This window comes from Saccostrea echinata, unplaced genomic scaffold (genome assembly GCF_033153115.1).
Source record: "Saccostrea echinata isolate AGI-Se365-2 ecotype Australia unplaced genomic scaffold, CSIRO_AGI_Sech_v1 ptg000004l, whole genome shotgun sequence".
In the NCBI taxonomy this organism is placed as follows: Eukaryota; Metazoa; Mollusca; class Bivalvia; order Ostreida; family Ostreidae; genus Saccostrea; species Saccostrea echinata.
In genome coordinates, this window is record NW_026889753.1 from 551,399 (window position 1) to 578,754 (window position 27,356).

General features: G+C 33.1%; 1 protein-coding gene across 1 annotated transcript; it reads right to left on the minus strand.

The window, feature by feature from the left end:
* LOC133179221 (uncharacterized) lies at nt 1-27,339 on the minus strand. Its single transcript, XM_061314013.1, has 8 exons — nt 27,331-27,339; nt 27,163-27,247; nt 26,036-26,209; nt 25,748-25,909; nt 6,818-6,856; nt 6,240-6,365; nt 2,065-2,308; nt 1-1,142 (listed from the first exon to the last, which is right to left on the minus strand). The coding sequence occupies exons 1-8, from the start codon at nt 27,337-27,339 to the stop codon at nt 866-868; spliced, it is 1,116 nt and encodes a 371-aa protein (XP_061169997.1). The 3' UTR covers nt 1-865.
* Nucleotides 27,340-27,356: the final 17 nt, after the last annotated feature.

The window sequence follows — 27,356 nt, forward strand, 5'->3', positions numbered from 1 at the left end:
GGGGGGGGGGGAACCTCTCCTGAAAATATCAGATTAAAAAAAATCGGAGAGGGCTACATTATTGCAGCTATATGGATACCTGTCATTTCCTAACAGAAACAAAATACTTCTTAATTCATTTATTATGCATATGTTTCATATTCCAACTTCTACAGCTTTTTAGTTTCTTTCAAAAGAATTTCAGAATTTTACAAAATATTAATTTTCTGATTACATATTGTACATTACACACCATTCATTCACAAAAAAATATATATCATACATGCATCCCTCTATTTTTTTCCATGTGCTTTTATTATAAACTGTCAAACATATTAAAATGCTAAGGAATGTCAAACATATTCTAATGTTCAAGGAACAAGATTATAATACACATGTACTTCATACCCCTGCAAAAGCTTACACTTTTTTTGGCATTGAGCAAAAATCAGTAACTTAAAGATTTATGATTATATATGCTTCGTTTTCAAATCTCAATTTGTCTTTCCTCATGCCAGGATTTGTAAAATGCACTGTTACAATAGTATTAATGCATACAAAACATATGTACCCTAGCTTTTCAACCTTAATATCAGTCACCCTCCCAAGGCCAAGAATTTTGCTTAAAAAAAAATGTTCACACTGAAAATGTACCCTGTAAAGTGTTTTAATTTGAATCATCTTTTTAATTTCATTTAACTGAATTTTCAACTGAACTTAAAGTCGTCATTATCTTCCTTTTCAAAAATTTTCACTGCTTCAAATCTCCCTCCTCAACACTTTATTTCAGTTTCCCTCTCTGATAGAGAACAGTTTAAGATAACTAGGAGGAATGGAACCTACCCAACAAATAAAAAAATTAAGCATATCTACTATTGATTAACTCTCATCTGTAATCTTCATTGTCAGAATCTATTTTAATATGTCCATTCTTTGTTTCTAAATGTACTGGGTCTAAATAATGGTTATCTCCCCTTTCTCCTCTATGTGAGCCACTTTCACTAGGTGGCGCTGATGATCTGAAACCTGACCCTTTTAGTGGTTTCAGTGCCCTTGGTTCTCTGTCTGGTGACACATTCTTCCTCTTCTTTTTCCTTCTCTTTTTTGGTTTTTCATAGTTTTCCTCCACTGTGTGTGAGATGGGTGGTAGATGTCTTGGTGTTCTAAAAATAAAAATAATTTCATTAATTAATGGTAAAATCCACCTGTGACATCACTCTTTTGTTTGAGCGCTCCATTACTTTTCAGGAATGGAGAGTTGCAAATTACATTGAAAACAGAATTTGTTACGTTCATATTCTCCTTCCCGTACCTCTACCGAGGAAAGAACTTAGAAAATTTTAACAAGTTTATTTTCACATAGAGAAAATAAATGTGGCACTGTTGAGAATCGAACCCAGTACCTTCACATTCGGTGTCAGGCAATCATCCTACTACGCTATCGAAGCTGTTGATTGACAGCAGATTTAAATAACTTAAGTACACTTTTTTTGACTTACTTTCTCTCGATCTCTATATAAATAAATAATACTAATATGTAAAATGTATATTTACAGTGTACATGTATCTTATGAATATTCTTTATTATATATTAACAATCAACAATTACAAGCATTTAAAAAGGTGTATTTTACGCAGGTTAATATACTCTTAGCACTCCATTCCTTAAAAGCAATGGGTCTCGGCCCCTTCGGAGCCTCGGCTCCATTTCTTTTAATGAATGGAGTGCTACTCGTACATTAACCCTTATGGATAATTTTAGGATGACACATCTTTTGTACAATATGTTTAGCATACAAGTTTTATGAAAGTTATCTCCCTTAAAGTAGAGTAAGATGCCTGCATAGTACTCTACAAGACTTGAGTTTGCCTCCTATTTTCAATTTTTTATTAGCAATAGACAATATGACCAGATTCAGCTTTAGAAATTCTCAAAATACTCATTTACATATAGATGAAATAAATATATAAAGAGAAGTTAATGAATAATTACAGTTAAAGACACCTAATTTAATTAATTAGTCTTATAAGCACCCTATGCATGTACTCCACTCACACACAAAATAACGAATGATTTTGACGTACAAAGTTTCTGGTGCATCCCTGAAGTTAATAGAGTCCTCAGTATTGTATCCTAGCGCCACTTCTGGTCCATATGGTCCCTCTCTCGACACGATTGGTCGACGATCAACACGTTTACGTCGCTTTCGTTCCCTCACATCTTGCAGCCGATAATTTACAAATTTCAGATTAGTTTCTCCATATCTGTTGACATATTTCCATGGTGTAGTTCCCTCTGGTATTACATCATTTTGTCCAAAACAAGGCACTAAAAATACAGTGAAATTTGTCAAACCTTTTAGGCCTATGAGGATACATGTACCACTCTCTAACTACTGTTAACCAACTTTTATTCACATGCAAGAAATATCTGCTAGTAGAATATTTCCTCAGATGCCAAAATTAAAAGTTGCAAATGGATTTCAAACCGAAAAATTACGAATAAAAGTTGTGGCAAATCTTGGTTAGCATTCTGTTCAAGGAAATTTGCTCATTAATAAGAAGTCCATGGGGCACAATGCTCACTGAGATACTATGACCTTGCTGTTCTTCATCTGCAGATTTTCTTCCCTGGACAGTATATATTGCCCACCCTACATGATTTGAACAAATTTGAATCTACACTATGCAATGATGCTTTCATGCAAGTTTCAAGTTTTCTGGCCCAGTGGTTCTTGAGAAGATATTTGAAAGATGCCATTAAATTTTACAAATTAATTCTTAATTATCTCCATTGAAAAAGGGCATGGCTCTTCATTTGAATAAATTTTAATTCCTTTCACCCAAAGTTGCTCTGTGCCAAGTTTGGTTGAAATTGGTTTAGTTGTACTTGAAAAAAAAGATGAAATTATGAAAAGTTTATGACAAAAAGAACAACGACAGACAATGGAATTTTTTTTTTTTTTATCACAATTTAAGTACTTAAAGGTACTAACAGATTTCCAAAGCTGCTCTTTGAATTAATGATGTTGATTCTTAGAAGTTTTACATAGTTAATACATTTTGGAATATTTTGTCAATGTCTATTGAACAGCCCAACAGAAGTGAAGCTGATAATCATTCTCACAATACCCAAGAATGCTCTGTCACAATAAGGCTAATATGGTTAATCACCAACTAGAAAAACCCAGTTTTCAAAATAAAATCAGACTGATCCTTATATAACCCTAGAACTTATAAAAATCCTAATAAAAGCTGTGAAGCATAAGAATATTTAAGGAAAGAACTACATGTAAGTATAATAACTTAAAGAGGATTTTAAGTCAAATTTTTAACAACCTGTTTATTCTCCGACTTAGTGAGGGAAATGATCACATCTCTCAGACTTATCAAGAAAACATAAACAGTTTCATTCAATTGTAACTCAACAATTATTTTTGAGATCTATTCATATATTTCAAAGAATTTGTAAAATTTAATTGCATTCCTAATGCATATATATCCTCATTCTTTAAAAATGAAAGAAAAAGTGAGCAAGCTCACATACCCCACACTCTCCCAAAACTCGACAATGCAACACGTAATGAATGGCACAGCTAGTGCATTTTAAAAACACAGTATAATTCAAAAAGGGGCATTACTTGCAAAAAACATCACATCAAAACTTCTTGCATATAAGGACATTCAAATCTTTGTATGTTACAAATTTTATTTGGGCTGAAGTTTCTAGATAAATAATGGAATCAAAAGTTCTTGGTAAAATACAAATCTATATATTATGTCTGAAATACCTACAAAGTTTCAGGAAATTCAGTGCAGGAGTTATGCTGACAAACTGTTATTTTAAATTCCTCAGTGATTTCGATTTGTTAATGAGTGTAAGGCCATGTCCAACACATGACAATTTACACATTTAAATAATTGATGGATGTAGTCATATGAATTTGTTTGTATATTGTACTTATGAAATTATTTAAGGCAAAGCACCAATTTGAGGGGGGGGGGGGGGGGGGATGAGAACTATCCAAGATTTTGCGTGTGTGTGTTAAATCATTAATATTTTGATCTCAAAATCAATAGGAGTCTTTTAAGATCATAAAAAATTTCACTTAAAATTTCATTAGAAAAGCTGATTCCAGTGGATTTCCTTATTACATAGCTGGAAAGTTTCTTCAATAATAGGCAAAACTCTTAAGGCAAAAATAATGGAATCGAAATTTCCTGGTAATATGCACATCTACACACTGTGTACTAAATATCTGCAAAGTTTAATCAAATTCTGTGCAGCAGTTTAAGAGGAGTTGCATTAACAAACTGTTCATCTCTATATTCAAGATATGGCCAAAAATCAAAAATGAAAAGTGCCAAAATTCCCAGAAAAATAACGGAATCAAAATTTCCTGGTAATATGCACATCTACACACTGTGTACTAAATATCTGCAAAGTTTGACCAAATTCTGTGCAGCTGTTTATGAGGAGTTGCACTGACAAACTGTTCATCTCTATATTCAAGATATGGCCAAAAATCTAAGTTGAAAAGTGCCGGAATTTCCAGAAAAAATAAAGAAATCAGAATTTCCTGGTAATATGCACATCTACACTTTGTGTCCTAAATATCTGCAAAGTTTGACGAAATTCTGTGCAGCGGTTTATGAGGAGTTGCGCTGACAAAAAAACAGGACTGATGGACTGACTGACTGACTGACGGACAGGTCAAAAACATTTTACCTCACGCAACTTGTTGCGTGGGGTATAAAAAGATCTTCTGGAAAGGGAAGTATATTTGCAAAGAATATTTGCAAAGTACCTTTATATAACTTCAGTGATATTTGTTGTAACTGTACTCTTTAAAGAAACAAGAATTTCGAAATATGTTAATGATCAACAAAATTTTCTTTTAAAGAGTAACATGGAATTTAATATGCAGGTACAAGGACATGCAACCTGGCTTTATAATCATGATAATTATCTCATATATCACAGACACACACTAAAGAAGGAAAGTCGATAAAAAACATATTTATACTGTTACAAAGGAAAATTAACCATATCACCCTGTTTTGTTTTATAATAATTACTCTTTAAAGTTACATTTGTGTACTTTGTATATTAATTATCCTGTTTCTTTTTTTAAATAGTGTCATAAACTCCTCTCAGATTTCAGCTTTAAAATGTTGTATTCCCATCTTTCTAACCAAACAACAGTAAAACTCAAATGTTGATTTATAGTCTTAACAATGTTTGCACATAAGATTTATTTTTTGTATGCTGCTATAAGTTACACACCAAAATAAATTGTGAAACTTATATATCAAAGAAGATTTGCACCTATTTATCTACGCCTTAGCAGTCTGTCCTCTTTAATGTAAAATTAAAAGAACAATTATTAATTACATAAGACTATAAAATTTGAAGATACTTAAGGATAAGATAAAAATACTTATAATAAAATTCAAAATGTGTATCAAAGTTCATTTACCAAAGTTTATCTAAGACTGAAAATAAGAGGGAGAATAAAAAAGAAATATGCAGATTTATTGGACCACGTACAGTGCTTAAATATTGGGGCATGAGGAAAAAAATTTGTATGATCCAGGCTTATCTGATCCACATAATATTTACAGCTTTTATGATATCATTTCAACTTATTTAATTTTATCTCACAAAACTTAAAAGAGTTTGCTTACTGTGAAATCACATATTTTCACGGTGTCAAATTTTCACGGTAAGAGAAAATGATGCTGGTTCATGGGGATTTGAATTCGTGGTTGAAAAGTATGAGATGTTATGTATTTTCAAAATTTTACTTTTCGAGAAGGTCATGAATTTGTGGGTCTCTTCATATCATGAAAACAGCAAAAATACCCCCCCCCCCCCCGAAAATAAGTGATTTCACAGTATCACAGTATTAGGAATTACCATCCCTGTATGTGATAAAAAACAAATATCCTGGGGGTATTCTCTATATAAAATCCTTTAAACCAACTAATCAAAATTCTATAGAAATTAATGCTCCGTTTAATGTTTATATACTTCTATTTCCTAGACTACATGGTTTACCTTTCAAGAATGACACTATAAAAATAAACCAAACTGAAAATGACACTGAATCTACAAACTTTTTTCCCTAACATTTTTTTAAATAAAAAAAATTATACAAATGCATAAGGGAAAAAAACAAATTTAACTTTAAAGTAATATAAAACTTAAATGAAATGAACAAAAAAGGTCTTACATAATGAAGTGTCAGATAGCATACCTTTTTCCCTGCAAAAGAAAAGGAACAGCAGAACAAATGCTACGATGAAGATGATGATGCCGATGACAATGGCGATGATAACCGCTGCCGAGAACTCTTCCTCCATGTCTGTACTTTGTCCTACATCTGAAATCACAATTAAGAGTCTCGTTTTTAAAATTTGGATATCCAATTTCATAATTTTATAATAAATATTGATTAGTCACTTACCATTGAGCTATCAAGATGGTATCAATAGTCCAATTATAATCAACTAAAAACAGATTCAAAGGGGGACAACCTTTCAAAATTCAATCAATTTCAATTTATGTGAAAAGAAATCCTTATAATTAACCATAATTCTAGATCTGTTCCCTGTTTGTCAGAAAATATTCTTTGGCATTAATTGTTAACATCTTCTTTAAGAAATAAATGCTTTTCTCTCTTTTTTTTTAATTTGCTTTCCAGCTTTTGTTATATACATGGATAGCCCCTCCCCTCTTCCCTTTTTTGTAAAAAATAAATGAATTATAAATTCTGTGCCTCGATCTGTACCAACTTCAACTTGTTTCACTGATGTGTTGTTAACGTTAACTTACTTGTTGGTGTTTCAGCTGTTGTGATGGCTTTAGAGTATGCTGAAAAAGAACAAATACTGAGAATATATGGACATACTTCACACTTTTAAAGTCAATCTAATATGTTGTCTATCAGAATTGTTTTAATTTATAGAAAATGTATAAGGTCTAAGGATAATTCATTCTTTAAGAGATACATGTTCCATAATGTCTTTTTCTCATAAAAAGTGGAAACATTCCCATTTACTTCCTTTTTTTTTGTTAATGTTTATTTTTTACTTTGAACAAACAATCTAACAGTCATAGTTAAATGAGTACTTGGGAATCTAAAAGAACTAACGACAATAGACATATGCCTGATTTATTCTGTATTCTGAATGCTGGATTGTCTTTTAAATAATTGCATGGCATTAGATGACCATTTTTTAACTCTTAATTAACAATGCATTGTGCTCTTTGCAACCAATTCTTCATAATTATATATATATTAATCAAGTTTAATCTTCAAATCTAATTTAAACATTTCTTTCTGTGTTGATACTTTATACTTTTCATTTTCTGGATTCCATAATTAAACAAGATCAACTACGAGATGTACTAATCTCAACTGAGATTATGAGATGTACAAAATATCTGCTCTCGACTGAGATTATGAGATGTACAAAATATCTGCAGACAAGGCACTATACACACTTCTAATTACACATATGTTTGCTTAATGCTTTTTAAATCAATTCCTATGTATCAAAATCCTGCATGTCCTGATCATAAAAATTCATTTTTCTGTCTGACAGTCAGTCATCTCTCTGAGACTTACATCCAGAAATCTTCATGTAGGGACACTTACATAAAATCAATATATATTACCATGGTAATTATGACAATGTTAGGTACATTAAAGTTTATATTCACATGACACAAATAAAATACCATTTATATTGCATGACACACTTAATCAATGTGAGATTTTGATAATGACTGCATTTTAAATCTAAAGACAAAAGTGTTTAATGCACATACCTTTAAGTAAAATCACCCATAAAATGTAATATTTGTCAACATGCAGTTATGTCACTTTAATTTCCCAGATCTTGTTAATTTCCAGAAATTAATATGTAAGTCTATTAATGTATTACATTTTTTATCCTCTCTGCTATGCAATTGTTGATAGTTTACAATAGTACACAGAGAACCAAACACTGCTGTTAAGCAAATCAAGCATGATTAAACATGTCACTTGGTCATGCTTCATTGACCACTCTAAGGCCATGGCTGGTTCCATAATAATTATTAAAGGTAATGGGTATATTGATCCTTGAGTTCTCAGCACTATGGGACATTGTGTGGATGTTAGATTTTAAAGCTGTATTGTTTGTTCAGTCAGGAGATGTATTGAAAATACTAAGCAGTATACCTGCAGACAGGTCTTTCTGGTTTTTTAATTTTGTCTTCTTGTATATGCTCAGAATTAAAATCTTGTTGAAAATAATTAGAGAGCAAAATTCCTCTTAATAGGTTACTTTTCTAATTAAGTACTTTTACACATGAAATTAATACTATAATGATTAGCAATAAAATTTCCATGTATACATATATATTATAAATATCTTTGACTATAAAAAAATAAAATTTCAGAATTAATTTTTAGAAAAAACTAATTTTGTCATGCATGAGATCAAAGGTCAAACATTTTCTCTCCTTTTATGAACCCATGCATGTCACGTATTTTGAATTATTTCTGATAAAATAAAATACTTTTCTTTTGAAGCATTATTTCTGTTAAATTAATTATACTGTTCTTGTGAAGAAGTTTTTAAGAAACTTCATTGATTTTTCTATTTTGAAGCTATACATGTAGAACAAATCTTCATGATGCATACCTTGTTTCATAGAGACTATTAAGTACTTGATCTATGAGTCTGAGAATTCTCAGTGTGCTAGTACAGTAACCATATACCAATAGACAGTGGTCATACTAGGAGGTCATAGGAAAAAAATTATCCTCCAAACGTATCTAAATCTAGCTCCATAAAATTCCATAATAACCTTATTTAGCTGTTAAAATGTGTTTTTATGATAAATTTGTATGTAATTTGAACCTTTTTGATCAATTAGACAGAAATAAAGTGTCAAATTGATTCAGAATAAAGGATTCTGTACAATCCAATATATAGTATTATACAAGAAATCAATATTGTACAGGACGACAATAATATAATTTTGCTTCAATCAAAGCTTATAAATAGTTCTTCCATCGCAAATATGAACAGCAGAAGTTGATAAACATTCTTTTTTTCTGTCATTGAAATAGTTATTTAAAATTTTGCAACAAAAATTTCTGACATCAAAGTTGCAGCTCATATTGCTTTAACTACCATAGAGTAATAATAGGCCATAACAAAGTCAGTATAAACAAGATGCCCAAGGGCCTTACTAGTCACTCGAGTATAAAAAACTCCAACTTTGATCTGCAGCTTTCCACAAACACCCAATTCCAAATAATTTTGAATTCAAGTTATTAGTCCCCTACCGGTGAAACTGGGGGGGACTATAGGTTTCCTCTGAGTCTGTCCGTCCGTCTGTCTGTCTGTCCGTCTGTCTGTCTGTCTGTCTGTCCCTCTGTCTGTCTGTCCCACTTGGTTTTCCGCACTTTTCTTCTAAACGCTTGCAGATATTGAGCTGATTTTTGGTATGTGAGTGTATCTTGATGAGTTACAGATCAAATTTGCATTTCGTTCCGCTTCATTGATTTTTGACGGAATTACGACCTTCTCAATTTTTCAGGGTTTTCCGCACTTTTTTTCTAAACACTTGCAGATATTGAGCTGATTTTTGGTATGTGACTTTACCTTGATGTGTTATAGATCAAGTTTGCATTTCATTCCGCCTCATTGATTTTTGACGGAATTATGGCATTTTCAATTTTTAACGGGAACCAGATTACACTTGCCGGTAGGGGACTAGTATTGCTAATGCAATACTCTCAGAATGCTTGTTTATAAAAGCTTTTTAGCTCACCTCGACAAAGTCAAGATAAGCTTATGCTATACCCCCGGTGTCGGCTTTAGCGTCAGCGTCCCGATTAAAGTTTTAGAAGCAAGTCCCATTCCCAAGTAACTATAAGCCCTACCTGGACCAAACTTGCATGGATAATGCATCTAGGGATGGACACTACCACACTAGCTTCGGATGCTGGATCTGACCTAGATTTTCCAATTGAATGACCATTTTAAAGTTTTTGGAACTGGTCCATTCCCAAGTAACTGTAAGACCTACCTGGACCAAACTTGCATGTATGATGCATCTAGGGATGGAAACTACCACACTTTCTTCAGATGCTGGATTTGACCTAGATTTTCCACCAGGTTAAAATTTTTGGAGCAGGTCCATTCCCAGGTAATTATAAGCCCTACCTTGACCAAACTTGCATGGATGATGCATCCGGGGATGGACATTACCACACTTGCTTCGGATGCTGGATCTGAGCTAGATTTTCCACATGTAAGATCAGGTATAGATTTTGAAGCAGTCCCGTTCCCTAGTAACTATATGCCCTACCTGGACCAAACTTTCATGGATGATGCATCTAGGGATGTACACTGACCAATCTGCTTCGGATGCTGGATCTGACCTAGATTTTCCATATGAGTGAATTTTTGCTATATTTAACCAAATTAGCATGGATGATGTATATAGGGATGGACACTTCCAGACTTGCTTTGGATTCTGAATCTGACCTACATTTTCCAGATGAGTGACCAGGGCAATTTATTTGGAGAAGCTTTATAATATTGTGGCCTTTTATGATTAATCTTGCATAGATGGTGCCTCTAAGGATGAAAACTTCCAGACTTGCTTTGGATGTTGGAACTCACCACAATTTTCTTGAGTACTAAACAGCTTAAAAGTTTTTGGAGCAGGTCTATTTCCAAGTAACTATAAGTCCTACTTAAACCAAACTTGCATGGATATTGATCTTGGGATGTACCCTAACTAGAAAAAAAAATTACGTGAAATTTGCCTTACTTATAGATAACATTCGTCAAGGTGAGCTTCGTAATCTTTGATTACCTATGTTTATTCCTTGGAACAATAAGGTAAAAAAAGCATCTCACAGAAATTGATAATGACTATAGCTTTGTAATACAGTTGCTGATTAGTCTGATCACTCCTAACCAAAAATTTCATATTTTGATAGTACTCTAGGCCAAAGACAATAATCGTGATTAGGGAAATGTTTAAGAAATGCTTGACAAGCAAAGATGAAAATTTGATATTTTTTTGCAAAATATGATACAATAATAATTCAAAATAAAATAGCATGGTAATTCTATAGATAGCAGAAGCATCATCTATCTTGAAGCTGTCGATCAGTATAATGTAAGCTGGTGACTTCACTGTAAATATAGGCACCAAGCTTTATAGAATAATCATTGCTTGATCCCTGTTTGTTGAACATTCTCTACTTTTATTCTACAACACTCCTTTTTTTTGTCAATGAGCAGTGCATGGGGTGTGAATAGAGATCAGTTAGTACAGTACAGCTCACGAGTATCTTCCGGAAAACACCGGCCACGGTGGACCCTTGGTCCACGCTTTTGCGTGGACTTTGAAAAATGTCGGTGTCTTTGATGTTTCGTTTTCAGCGCTAAGCTGGCACACGGTGCGACACGGTGTGTACACGGTGCGTTTGCTCCGTGGAACTCCGTGCTGGTTAATCAACGTTAAGTGGTTTGAAATTACTTTAAAATAATTCATTGAAGATTTTAGAATAAAAATCATTGAAATGCATATCATCCGCAGCGTGCATTTTCCTACTTTCCATTTTGTACTGACGTGTCAATGAATTTAACAAAGACGGAATTTTACCATGCAGTCAGCAATCTTGTGTTATTTGGAAGATATCTTCTTAAAGATTATTTTATTTGTAAAACAAAAGCTAAATCTAAATTTAAAAAAAATAGGAAAGGAATATTCTGCATTTGTACTATGCTCAGGAAATCCATGTGGAATTGTCAATTGATTATCTTATCCGACGTACTTTTTTTTAATTATAAATTACTGTAGAAACTGGTGTATATGTAAATAATACGACACAGAAAATATATTGTTTAATTTAATTTGAATCGGATGAAAAAAATAGCTATGAAAAGATTGACTTAAATTTCCGTTCCGTAATGGAACCCATATTGAGATGAGACCCGATGTACATGTAGTCTCTGTGTAATGAGTAAATCTCTGCCCAGCCTATCAGAAAATATGAAATGTTGATATTCAGGTATTGAAGATGCCCCACTTTTTCATCTGTGTCTGTTTGTAATTGTTCAGAATTATGTTTAAAATATAAACCTTAATATTTAACTTGCATTTTGTGTACAGATCGAAGCATTATGGGCACAACATTTTTCACAAAACTTGTCGCCAAGAATAATCACAATATGTAAACGATAAGATGTAAAACGTTATAATTATGCTCAACAATATTGTCAATGACGTCGATAATGGAAAAAATTTCCAATGATACTATTCAATGAAAATGATATTTCTGCAATCTATGTTAAACAATGATGTAAAAAGCCAAACAGTTTTCTTCCGTAACGTGTATGAAAAAAAGTCTATAATTGTTAATAGGTTCACTGCCTAACTAAGCATATGCATAGGAGATATGAAAAACTAGATTGAAGATTTTATATTTTACTAGTACCAAGCGGAGATTTTTCAAACCATTAAATAAAAGCAAGCATACTGTATATGTGCTCTCCCTACATGTAATAACAGCCCCCCCCCCCCCCCTTTCCATAATGAGTTTTATGGATAATTTCTACACGGACATGTTAAAAAAAGAACAATATTTACATATGCCTATTTATTGTATTACCTGTCCTTTTTAAGGATTTATTCTAATCCTTTTCAAAAATAGCATTTTAATGATAAATAAAATCAACGAAAGAGAGACAATTTTACGATATGGAGAGTTATGATTTCTTTTTTCTTCATTTCACCAGTAAGTTATGTTACTGTATATAGCGACTTTATATAACCTAGATACAGTTGAATAATATTCGTTTGTAACTGTAACTTGTTTTTTAAAAATATGCTGCTGTACTAAAAATTCTATAAACAATTAAATAAATACTAGTAGTTGTTTATTTTTCAAGTTCAATTAACTTCCCGAAACGTGTGAGTTCCGAAGCCAGTTGAGGTGTATAGTATACACTCGTCTAGAGTTTCAACATGTGAATAATGTCCCAAGGGCCACAGCTACTGAATGTCCCAATATATTTTTCTTCTGAACAGGTGTGAAATATATTAGCCAAGGAGCGACTCCATACATACACGAGAAGTTTCTGCAATTCATCGATATCCGGTATTTGATTGACAGGTAGAGCACGTGGATTCCGTGTGTGATGCGTTGAACTTGTACCTAAATTGCACCGATTCTATTTCGTTTCGATTAATATAAACTGGAGGTGAACTATGATTTCTTAAAAAAAAAAAAATAAGAGAGATACATTATATGTATATGAGAAAAAAAAAAACAAACAGAATCGAAGGATGAACCTGAAAGTAAAATCTCTCTCTCTCTCTCTTAACATTATAAAATATGGAATTCAAAATAATTCTTAATTATTACGAAAAAAGTGAATAGTATATAATTTGTAAAAGAATTTTTAGAATGCTGCATTGGCAGTTCAAGCGATTTTTTTTTTTACTTTTCGTACTGATCGTAGAAGATTAAGTAGTAATAAAAAAAAAATACCCAGGTAGAAATACTGACACTTTACATATTCGACAGAAATAAACGTTCAAACATTGTTTTTTTTTTTTTACATTAATGTCTCTTAATGTCAAGTTTAATCAATGGATGCATACAACTGCTTGATTTTCATGTGAATTTGCCGATTGTACAACTACCAAACTGCGTATACGATTTTTTAGAGAATGCTACGTGTTTTGCTTTTTTTTCCTTGCATGTACATGTACTTTGTAGCAACTTAGTATCTTCATTGATAAGTGGTCTACACTTTTTATTTTATTTCTGCAAATTAAGACTTTATTCATATACCATATGAATATCATAATATACTGACTCAACATTTTTTTTTCACTATTATTATTTATGATGTAGTGATCAGATGATGCTAAATTAATTATCTGATATCATAGGTATTATTTGTCAATACCTTTAATACCATATTATTTCACAGAGAAAATAACAACTAAAACTAGACCTTTTTTGTCGTTCAACAAAAACGGAGGGCTTTTCGGCGCTTAAAATCATATGGACCTTAAAGAGCGATAACTCTAACAAATTGAAAAACATAAAAAAAATAATCAAACCGGATAAAGTCTTCAGGAGCTTATAAAAATGGAAACCTAAAGAATATGTAATTCTTACTAGAGCTCTGCAAAGGGGGATAACTCTTACAATGTTATTTTGAACATTACTAAAAGTTACTATATTTCAGGTGTCTAAAACACCTATAAGGGGTCAAAAAGTGACCCCACGGACCATAATTTTTAAACTGAACCCTTTATGCTGAACTCAGAATCGAAAACTGTTTAAAAATTCATTGAGAAATGAAAGTTACATTGGAAAAACTGTTTTCAAAGTTAGCCCCTTGAAATCCCTTATTTTTCAGAATTTCATTCTCAGACCCTTATTGCGTCGAAACATTATCAAAGTCATTATATTACTCGATTTTCACTAGAATATCTTATTTAGTTTAGGAGATATCGTGACATGTTCATTTTCCATTTAACATGGGAACTCCCATAGACAGATTCAGAGATTCATAAAACCGGAAGTACTTGTCATATGCATGCCAAACTTGAAACCTAAAGAGTATGTAAGCCCTCCAACAGATGTGCAAGGAGAGATAACTCTTACTTCATCATATTTGAAATAGATAAAAATTTCATTATTTCAGTCTTCTGTAACTCCTATAAGGGGTCAAAAAGTGACCCCACGGACCATAATTTTTAGATTGTACTCTTTAAGCTAAACCCAGAATAGAAAACTGTTTTAAAATTCATTAAGAATTAAAAAAGTTATGGGCAAAGGTCAGTTTTCAACTTTGACCCCTTAGAAATCCCTTATTTTCCAGAATTTCATTTTCAAACCCTAATGGGTTTGAAAGAATATCACAATCATTGTATCACTAAATTTCCACAAGAATATCTTCATTACTTTAAGAGATATCGTGAAATGTGCAATTTTCAATTTTAACATGAGAACTCCCATAGACAAATTTAGAGATTCATAAAACCGGAAGTACTTGTCATATGCATACCAAACTTGAAACTTAAAGAGTATGCAAGCCTGTTAACTGATGTTGAAAGGGAGGTAACTCTTACTCCATTACTTTTGTAATGAATAAAAATTACATTATTTCAGTCTTCTGTAACTCCTATAAGGGGTCAAAAAGTGACCCCACGGACCATATTTTTTAGATTGTTCTCTTTGATTTGAACCCAGAATAGAAAACTGTTTGAAAATTCATTGAGAAATAAAAAGTTACAGGAAAAAATATGTTTTCAATATTGGCCCCTAGAAATCCCTTATTTTCCAGAATTTTCTTTTCATGACCTAATGAGGTCGGTACCGTATCAAGGTCATCCTACACTTAAAATCTCACAAAAATATCTTGATTATTTTAAGAGAAAATATGCCACGACTAATTTCAATTTAACATAGAAACTCCCATACACAATTTTCAAAGACCACTGAAACCGGAAGTTCGGCTCGGATCGATATGAAACTTACAGTATATGTTCAACTTCTTAGTCTCAACGTATTTCAATGCTCAAAATGATTTTCAAACCTTAATTGTGACTTTTAAAAATTTCATCCCCCCTCTTTGAATGTTTGAAGTCTTATATCTAAGAAAGTATCAGTGGTCGAAAATCACCGTCGCTGACTTTCTTGTAGGTATTGGTCTCTAGAATTTATATCTTGAATTTGAGAGTCTATACATTCAGAATGAGAAAGATTTTAGCTTCTTTAGGTATTTTAGTTTTTCTTTAGTAGAAACCGGAAGTGAAGAGACCGGAAGCTCAATACCTTACATACGCGAGATATTTACATTTCCTATTTAGTGGTTATAAGGAAAAAATCCTATTTCTAAAGGTACTCCTCAAATGCTGAACGAAAAAAGTGTTCAGTATAATAATAATAACTAGACCTTTTTTGTCGTTCAACAAAAACGGAGGGCTTTTCGACGCTTAAAATCACAAGGATCTTAAAGAGGGATAACTCTAACAAAATGAAAAACATAAAAAAATAATCAAACCGGATCAAGTCTTCAGGAGCTTATAAAAATAGAAACCTAAAGAACATGTAATTCTTACTAGAGCTCTGCAAAGGGGGGTAACTCTTACAATGTCATTTTGAAAATTACTAAAAGTCACTATTTTTCAGGTGTCTAAAACACCTATAAGGGGTCAAAAAGTGACCCCACGGACCATAATTTTTAAACTGTACCCTTTATGCTGAACTCGGAATCGAAAACTGTTAAAAAATTCATTTAGAAATAAAAAAGTTACATGGGAAAATCGGTTTTAAATATTAGCCCCTTGAAATCCCTTATTTTTCAGAATTTCATTTTCAGACCCTTATTGGGTTGAAAGCATTATCAAAGTCATTATATCACTCAATTTTCACAAGAATATCTTATTTAGTGATGGAGATATCGTGACATGTGCAATTTTCCATTTAACATGGGAACTCCCATAGACAAATACTGAGATTCATAAAACCGGAAGTACTTGTCATATGCACTACAAATTGAAACTTAAAGAGTTTGTAAGCCTTTCAACAGATGTGCAAAGGGAGATAACTCTTACTTCATCATCTTTGAAATTAATAAAAATTACATTATTTCAGTCTTCTGTAACTCCTATAAGTGGTCAAAAAGTGACCCCACGGACCATAATTTTTAGATTGCACTCTTCAAGCTAAACTCAGAATAGAAAACTGTTCAAAAATTCATCAAGAATTAAAAAAGTTATGGGCAAAGGTCAGTTTTCAATTTTGGTCCCTAGAAATCCCTCATTTTCCGGAAATTCATTTTCAAACCCTAATGGGATTGAAACAATATCACAGTCATTATATCACTTAATTATCTCAAGAATATCTTGATTACTTTAAGAGATATCGTGAAATGTGCAATTTTCCATTTAACATGAGAACTCCCAAAGACAAATTTAGAGATTCATAAAACCGGAAGTACTTGTCATATGTATACCAAATTTGAAACCTAAAGAGTATATAAGCCTGTTAATTGATATTCAATGGGAGATAACTCTTACTCCATTATTTTTGAAATAAATAAAAATTACATTATTTCAGTCTTCTGTAACTCCTATAAGGGGTCAAAAAGTGACCCCACGGACCATAATTTTTAAACTGTACCCTTTATGCTGAACTGGAAATCGAAAACTGTTCAAAAATTCATTTAGAAATTAGAAAGTTACATTGGGAAATCAGTTTACAATATTAGCCCCTTGAAATCCCTTATTTTTCAGAATATCATTTTCAGACCCTTATTGGGTTGAAATATTATCAAAGTCATTACATCACTAAATTTTCACAAGAATATCTTATTTAGTTTAGGAGATATCGTGACATGTGCATTTTTCCATTTAACATGGGAACTCCCATAGACAAATTCAGAAATTCATAAAACCAGAAGTACTTGTCATATGCATACCAAACTTGAAACCTAAAGAGTATGCAAGCCCGCCAACAGATTTGCAAAGGGAGATAACTCTTACTTCATCATATTTGAAATAAATAAAAATTACATTATTTCAGTCCTCTGTAACTCCTATAAGGGTTCAAAAAGTGACCCCACGGACCATAATTTTTAGATTGTACTCTTTAAGCTTAACCCAGAATAGAAAACTGTTCAAAAATTCATTAAGAATTAAAAAAGTTATGGGCAAAGGTCAGTTTTCAACTTTGGTCCCTAGAAATCCCTTATTTTCAAGAAATATATTTTCAAACCCTAATGGGGTTGAAACAATATCACAGTCATTGTATCAGTCAATTTCCACAAGAATATCTTGATTACTTTAAGAGATATCGTGAAATATGCAATTTTCCATTTAACATGAGGACTCCCATAGACAAATTTAGAGATTCATAAAACCGGAAGTACTTGTCATATGCATACCAAACTTTAAACCCAAAGAGTATGTAAGCCTTTTAAGTGATGTTCAAAGGGAGATAACTCTTACTCCATTATTTTTGAAATAAATAAAAATTACATTATTTCAGTCTTCTGTAACTCCTATAAGGGGTCAAAAAGTGACCCCACGGACCATAATTTTTAAATTGTTCTCTTTGATCTGAACCCAGAATAGAAAACTGTTTAAAAATTCATTGAGAAATAAAAAAGTTACAGGAAAAAGTCTGTTTTTAATGTTGACCCCTAGAAATCCCTTATTTTCCCAAATTTCTTTTTCATGAAGTAATGAGGTCGGAACCGTATCAAAGTCATTTTATACTCAAAATCTCACAAGAATATCTTGATTATTTTAAGAGAAAACGTGCCACGACTGATTTCAGTTTAACATAGAAACTCCCATAGACAATTTTCAAAGACACGTAAAACCGGAATTTCCACTCGGATTATCATGAAATTTACAGTGTATCTTCTAATCATCAGTCTTATTATACATCAATGGTCAGAATAATTTTCTCCCGTTAATTGTGACTTTTAAAAATTTCATCCCCCCTTTTTCAATGTTTGAAGTCATATATCTCAAAAAAGTATCTGTGGTCAAAAACCACTGTCGTTGACTTTTTTGTAGGTATTGGTTTCGAGAATCTATTTCTATAATTTGGGAACATTTCCTATTAAAATGAGAAAGAATTTAGCTTCTTTAGAAATTTAAGATTTCCTGTCGTAGATACCGGAAGTGATGTATCCGGAAGTCCAGAACCTTACATACGGGAGACATTTGCATGTTCTATAAGATAGTTTTAAAATAAAATGTATATATGTAAAGGCTCTCCTTAAATCCGTGACGAAAAAGTGTTCAGCATAATAATAATAAAAAAGACGAAAACAATAGGGCTTTTCGCCAAAAGTCGAAAAGCCCTAATAATAATAACTAGACCTTTTTTGTCGTTCAACAAAAACGGAGGGCTTTTCGACGCTTTAAATCTCAAGGCCCTTAAGGAGCGATAACTCTAAGAAATTGAAAATCAAAAAATAATGATCAGACCGGATCGAGTTTTAAGAAGCTTATAAAAATTAAATCCTAACGAGTATGTAATTCTCAAAGAGCTCTGCAAAGGGGGATAACTCTTACATTGTTATTTCTGAAATTACTAAAAGTTACTATATTTCAGGTCTATAAAACACCTATAAGGGTTCTAAAAGTGACCCATCGGACCACAATTTTTAAATTGTACCCTTTATGCTGAACTCAGAACCGAAAACTGTTAAAAAATTCATTGAGAAATGAAAAAGTTACATGGGAAAAACTGTTTTCAATGTTAGCCCCTTGAAATCCCTTATGTTATGGAATTTCATTTTCAGACCCTAATGGGGTTGAAACAATATCAACGTCATTATATCACTCCATTTTCAGAGGAATATCTTATTTAGTTTAGGAGATATCGTGACATGTGCATTTATCCATTTAACATGGGAACTCCCTTAGACAAATTCAGAGATTCATAAAACCGGAAGTACTTATCAGATGCATACCAAACTTGAAAACTGAAGAGTATGTAAGCCCACCAACAGATGTGTAAAGGGAGATAACTCTTACTTTATCATATTTGAAATCAATAAAAATTTCATTCTTTCAGTCCTCTGTAACCCCTATAAGGGGTCAAAAAGTGACCCACGGACCATAATTTTTAGATTGTGCTCTTTAAGCTAAACCCAGAATAGAAAACTGTTCAAAAATTCATTAAGAATTAAAATAGTTATGGGCAAAGGTCAGTTTTCAACTTTGGCCCCTAGAAATCCCTTATTTTCCAGAAATTTACTTTCACACCCTAATGGGGTTGAAACAATATCACAGGCATTCTAACACTAAATTTTCACAAGAATATCTTGATTACTTTAAGAGATATCGTGAAATGTGCAATTTTCCATTTAACATGAGAACTCCCATAGACAAATACAGAGATTCATAAAACCGGAAGTACTTGTCATATGCATACCAAACTTGAAACCTGAAGAGTATGTAAGCCTGTTAGCTGATGTTCAAAGGGAGATAACTCTTACTCTATTATTTTTGAAATAAATAAAATTACATTATTTCAGTTTTCTGTAACTCCTATAAGGGGTCAAAAAGTGACCCCACGGACCATAATTTTTAGATTAACTTCATTGATCTCAACCCAGAATAGAAAACGGTTTAAAAATTCATTGAGAAATAAAAAGTTACAGGAAAAAGTATGTTTTCAATGTTGGCCCCTAGAATTCCCTTATTTTCCCGAATTTTCTTTTAATGACCTAATGAGGCCGGAATCGTATCAAAATCATTCTACAATTAAAATCTCACAAGAATATCTTGATTATTTTAAGAGAAAACGTGCCACGACTGATTTCAATTTAACATAGAAGCTCCCATAGACAATTTTCAAAGACCCCTAAAACCGGAAGTTCGGCTCGGATCGATATGTAACTTACAGTATCTGTTCAACTTATTAGTCTTAACGTATTTCAATGCTCAAAATAATTTTCAAACCTTAATTGTGACTTTTAAAAATTTCATCCCCCCTTCTTCAATGTTTAGAGTCTTATATCTCAGAAAGTATAAGTGGTCGAAAATCACCGTCGCTAACTTTTTTGTAGGTATTCGTGTCTAGAATTTATATCTTGAATTTCAGAGTCTAGACATTGAAAATGAGAAAGATTTTAGCTTCTTTAGGTATTTTAGTTTTTCTTTAGTAGAAACCGGAAGTGACTAAACCGGAAGTTCAGTACCTTACATACGCGAGATATTTACATTTGCTATTTAGTGGTTATAAGAGAAAAATCCTATTTTCAAAGGTACTCCTCAAATGCTGAACGAAAAAAGTGTTCAGTATAATAATAATAATAATAATAATAATAATAATAATAAAAAAGACGAAAACAATAGGGCTTTTCGCCTGAAAGCGAAAAGCCCTAATAATAATAATAAAAAAGACGAAAACAATAGGGCTTTTCGCCTGAAAGCGAAAAGCCCTAATTATCCGTATCTATGTTTCACATTGAATAATTATTAAGTTCAAAGACAATGTACCTGTACTTGGATTTGTACCTGCGCACTTATAGCATACGTCAGAAATATATTAATTTGCACAATCGACATGTAGTTGTTTTTGTTTTCAATTGAATATGAAATATGAATTCAACAGAAATCAAAATAAATTTATTCAATTGATATATACATGTATACCGTCAACGGTGAACCAAAGTCTACACTGAACGCCGCTGTTATGTTACGACCTTACATGTATGATAGTGAGCTGTTTGAATTAAATAATTTTTCATTTACTATTTCTTTCTGGCAATTAAACCAACATACCTATAATTTCAATTCTAAAATCATTTTTATAAACAAACCATTTTCTTCCGTAATTTTCTTGCACGGTGGAACACGGAGGGTCACCTGATGAAACGGTAATGTCCACGGTGTGACACGGTGCGTCTTTGGTGTAATCGCAATATACGCACACGGTGGAACTCCGTGTACACGGTGTAACACGGGGTATTTTCCACCGTGTGTTTTCCACGGTGGGGTGGAAGAAACTCGTGAGCTGTACTGTATATAATCACATGGTATAAACATGTTTAGCATGAAATGTGGAGGATTTGTGAGGAGCAAAGCACATCAGAACAAGAAATCTCTGACAAGACTGAAACTCTAGTTTGTGCTTATGTATAACAAAGATGTAATTTAGTATAGCCTATTTGTGTACCAGTCTTACTGAAAATGGACCAAAACTGTAGGAGGCGTGGCATTTGAAAAGAATTAATTTCTCAGAAATTTCTATTCTTAGTAGCCATGACAATAGTCCATTTGTCAAAGCCAAAAACTGATACAGTGACTTAACAAGTCTTGAAGTTCAAGGGACCTTAAAAACATTTGAGAGATGTAGGGGTTCGAAATCTTAAAATGTAAATGAAATCTGGAATTTCCAGGTCCAATCTTTATGGTTCTATCGTTACGTTTACTGGAAGATTTTGGGATTGTATTGGCATATATTCATTTGTATTTTACTGGTAATTCACTCGATTTCAACATTAAAAATTTTATCTTGAATAAATAAAAAAAAAATCCTTAGTTTTAATATTTACTAGATGAAATCCAACGCAAGCGCGGGGAATTGAATTTATACTACTACCGACAGAAAATATTTTGTAGTTTCTACTGACAGCCTACAGGCTTATAGCAGGAAGGAATATTTTGTTCAAAATCCCGCATAAAGTACATTGTAGATGTACGTCTCCACCCCACCCCCCTTTGTAAAAACTTGAAAATTAACAATGTCATTAATTGACGTTTATTGTGAAACCTGTTATACAATGTTATGGATATTGTACTTCAGATGCTCTTATTTCATTTCCGTCAAGGATAAATGCAGTGAATATGCACATTTTACTGATAAATTGATTTGGGGGAGGGGGGTCAAAATGCACAGGGACTTGGGTCTTGGTTTATACCTTACTGATATGTAAATAAGGTAATTTCCTTTTTTTTTTTACAGATCAATAAGGTACATACATATTTATAAACCAAGACTCAAGTACCTGTGTAAAATAAGCTTTTAACGCCCTAGGAATAGACCAAGTATTTGATACAAAAGACTTTTTTCAGAAAAAAAATGAAATGTATTGATTAAAGCTCAAAATTTTAAATCTTTGTTTTTGAACAATACTTTAGTCATTAATTTTCTCTTTACATGTAAGCAAGTTTATTACGAAGTACAAATTGTACTTCGGGTTCGTTGCCACGATGCTCTCGGTAAGGAATATATACATTTTACCGACAATTTTATTAGGAAAACCTACTATATATATACATGTATATATGTGTAATAGTCTTTCGATATATAAATTTATTCAAAACTTATAGTGTTATCAATGATTTACCATTATTTCAATGACCAATCACACAAAAGCTTTTTTTTTATGTTATGCAGCTATAAGCACTTCGTTTTTTTAACATCAGGCTCGATGCTATATGATGTTCTAGAAGCTTCCGTCAATATTAAGATCGGTGAATGACGAAAATAATTTGCCAATTTCCCATTTTAATTGGTTATCACAACTTATTTCTTTTATATCATTTAAATCAAGTTTTGATTGAATAATTCAGTGATGACGTTTTATGAAATAAATAAACGATTGCTTGTTGTCAGTTTCATTAAAAATTGTCAGTAACTTAGATCCGCCAACCGGAAACACCACCGTACTCACGTTTTTGCTATTTCATGGCTGTTTATAGAAAATAAAAGTAGACTTTTAATTTAATGTATGATACTTACTATGTTAGTGAAATCTAAATATAGTTTACGGACATCATCTTGTATCTAGTGTATTGTTAGAGGAGTAAGTAAGAACTCTGGTGCACCGGTTTCGGAGTTTATTTGCAAAATTTATTAAATTATAAGTATAGATTTGTTCTGAATTCATTACCATGCCAAGATGGTATTTTGCGCAAAATGAAATTCTGAAGAGTGTGGCCTGATCTCCCCTATATTGACCTGACTGGGCCCATGCAGCACCAGAATACTCAGTAATATAATTCAGTTCTTGCGACAGAAATATTTTGCAATGGTTGCCATACTGGGATATAAAGAATTGTAATATATGAGAAATCAATTATCAATCCTTGGATGACACACAGGTATAATGTTACTTATGTAAACACCAAATTAACAAGCCCCACGCATTCACCGTTAAGTTAAATTAATCACAAACTTTACTGATTTGTATGCATAATCAACACTTTGAGAAATCGACAGGACACAATGAAATCTGTGTAATGGGATCCAGGTCTTGGCTCTCAAAATAGAGAACTCTGGGAGACTGGAAGCTTCCAGATGAGGAATAAATTTGCTTAGTTATACAGAAAAAAATGGAACTGGGGTTTTACTTTGAGAGATCAAGAACTTTGAGATACTGGAGTTTGAGCCATCGAGTCACCTGTACGTAGAATTATGTATCTAGGTATAGTCTACTTGCATATCAAGTTTTACTGATATTGGGCCAAAACTGTAGGAGGAGTTGTGACGGTACATATTGTCGTTTTGTACATATATTGTCGTCGGCGACAATATGTACCTACCCTCACTGCACATACTGTCGTCCATCGGTGCATATTGTCGCCGGCGACAATATGTACCAAGACGAGCCTTATTTTTCTCCTGCATAATGGACGACAAAATGTACAGTCAAGCACCAGCACATATTGTCGTCGGCGACAATATGTACAGTAAAGGTCGGTATATATTGTCGTCGATATATTGTTTTGACGAGTATTTACTTGAGAAAAGAAAGGGAAATTGACAAACATACACACGCACGGAGGGAGACAGACAGCATTACTCGCAATACTGTAGGGAGAAAACTTTTTGGTCAGAAAATTGTGTCCAGGATTGATGTACATCACTATGACATATCAAGATACCGTAATTCTTGAGATATCTGATAAATCAGCTTTTCTTTTTTTCTTGTAATATATACTTGGAGATTGAATACAGGTATTTTTTTTTTTTGGTTCAGTAGTAATGATTATTTGGAAATTATTCTTATATACAATCATGTGCCGATATAATATTATAAATATAATTTATTGTTAATAATAATATAAGAATAACGCAAAAAATAACATTTTTAGATCACCTGAACTGGAAGTTCAAGTGAGCTTTACTGATCACATTTTGTCTGACCGTCCGTCTGTCTGTAAACTATTCATAATTTCAGCTTCTTTTCAAGAACTACTGGGTCAATTTCAACACATTTTTACCAAAAACAAACACACAAAAACAAAATCAATTTTGTTCAAGTCATGACCCCAGGGGTAATGTGGGGCCACAATGGGTGATCAAAGTTTTACATAGGAATATATACAGAAAATCTTTAAAAATCTTCTCAAACACCAAAGACCCAGACAGATGTAGCCCCCCCCCCCCCTTGCTTGGTGGTTTGATTTTTTTTTTGTGCTTTGGTAAATTCTGTTTGTTTAACTTGTTTATACTTAGTCCACAGGTAAAATTTCATAATTAAATAATTAACTTAACATATACAATAACACTGATGGACGACAATATGCGCAGTGAGGGAAGGTACACATTGTCGCCGGCGACAATATGAACAGGACGACAAAATGTACCGTCACAATCACGCTGCAAGAAATAGCATACAAGACACGTCAGTGTGATTCTCACACCAATTACATTCACAAAACTACCAAAAAACACCTTTAAACAACAATATCTGTGGGGCGACAATATGTACAGTGAGGGTGAGGCACATAATGTCGCCAGCGACAATATGTACATATGTAACTTTTCAGTCGGTGACAATATGTACAGATGGACGACAATATGTGCAGTGAGGGTAGGTACATATTGTCGCCGACGACAATATGTACAAAACAACAAATTGTACCGTCACAGGAGTAATGTTTCGAAAAATTGTTTACAGACTGACAGACAGACAGAAGGACGGACAGAGTACAGACACCTTACTAATGCACAAGCCCTTCTGGTCTCTGATCAGTAGAGATAGAAACTTTTCTATATATGCATGATGGTCAAATCTTTTGGACCCATAAATTCAAATCATAAACAGTGTAAAAAATGTTCCAGAACAGCTTAAACATTATAATTGTATCAAAAAGTATTCAAATATGCCCAATTATAGAAGGAAATGTTTAAATATGAACTTTTCTAATACATAAATTTCAGTGCTCTTTTTCTTTACATACCAACACAGGAGGACTGTTGTTTGGAACCAGCATATGCTGTAGTCTTGTCAACATTACATGGGAAGCAATGAAAATACCCAGAATTCTCCTGGTAGTATCCCAGGGGGCACTGCTGACAGGAACCTGTGCTCAGATTGTAAAAAGCACCACTAGCACAGGAATCTTCAGAGAAAAAAAAAGAACATGTATTAAATAAATTGTATGAAGTTGTCACATGAAAAATGAAAAAAAAAATTGCTATTCACTTGATCATACACTTCAGAAAATCTTGCTATTAGGCTAACTCACCTTTACAACTGAGAATCCCCTGAGCCCCAGGTTGGTAGGTGGTGGTGGTTTCCTGGCTGGAGGAGGGACAAAATTTACAGGAAAACTGCCCCTCCTGATCTTGGTACTGCCCAACAGGACAGGGCTGACACAGTCTAGAGGAGGAGTTATAGAAAGTCCCAACACTGCACTGGACTGGGGAAAAAACAGTAGAATAAAATTAACAAGGACTATGGAGCTAGGTAAAAGCCTAAAGGTTGAAAATTAAACTTTATTTGTAAAGAAATACTATACAACTCATCCTCCATAGTATTCAAAGAAATTTGAACATGGTGTCCTTTCCTTTTATTTAAATTTTTACAGAATATGTTGGGTTTTTTTTGATGTGCTGGGGGACTACTCATTACTTTCTCTACCCTTTCATTCCAAAAACATAACAAACAACTACCAAAAATTGTCACTTAGGACTGATTCCTGGAGAACACAAGCATGAACCATGCCTGGGGCTGATCCCAGCAGGTGACAAAGCAAAACAAATTCAGGGCTGATCCTAGGAGGATTCACTTGATCAAGATGCAATGCCTAGGGCTGATTCCTAAAGACATGAACACACCAACACTCAAGGCTTATTCCAGGAGTGCATAATACCTGGGGACTTATCCCTGCAGACAACAACACAAGATAAACCTCTGGGCTAATGATCCCTAACAGCAAAGACACATCAACATTCTGGGAGCCCAAAATGCCTGGGGTTGATCCCAGCAGCCAACAAAATCCTGAGCTGATCCCAGAAGTATACTAGCTATTACTTAACACCACCTGGGCTGATTCTAGCAGGCACCAGACTAATACTCTGGGCTGATCCCAGTTATGCATAAAATACACATATAAGAATGTATGTACTACACGTTGATCCCAGGAGGATTCACTCAAACAAGATGCGCTACTTTTTCTGATCCCTATAGGAACAAACACACTTACACACCATGCTGATCCAAGGAGTGCCCAAAGCTGATCCCAGAGGGCAATAAAGTAAGATACCCTCCATGCTGATCCCGTAGGTTTCACTAGACAAGATTCAATGCCTTGACTGACCCCTTACACTTTTTAAAACACACCAACACTATGAACTATCTATATGATCTTACCACAGAGCTCTCCAACAAGCTGATATCCTCTAAAACACACAGGCAGGAAATCAAACTGAATGGATGACAGAACTGGTGTGGAAGTCTACAAAGGCAAATGTTAACATTATACCATTACACAACTATCATAGGGGAAAAAATTATTGTATACAAGCAATTATAATGTGCATTTGTCATTTCTCGACTACAAGTAA

What these genes read in the sequence shown, in the direction of transcription:
- LOC133179221 (XM_061314013.1), bottom strand. An exon ending in GGGGATTCTCAGTTGTAAAG is followed by an intron (nt 25,910 to 26,035) that starts GTGAGTTAGCCT and finishes TTTTCTCTGAAG; the next exon opens with ATTCCTGTGCTAGTGGTGCT. An exon ending in ACAACAGTCCTCCTGTGTTG is followed by an intron (nt 6,857 to 25,747) that starts GTATGTAAAGAA and finishes GTTCTTTTTCAG; the next exon opens with CATACTCTAAAGCCATCACA.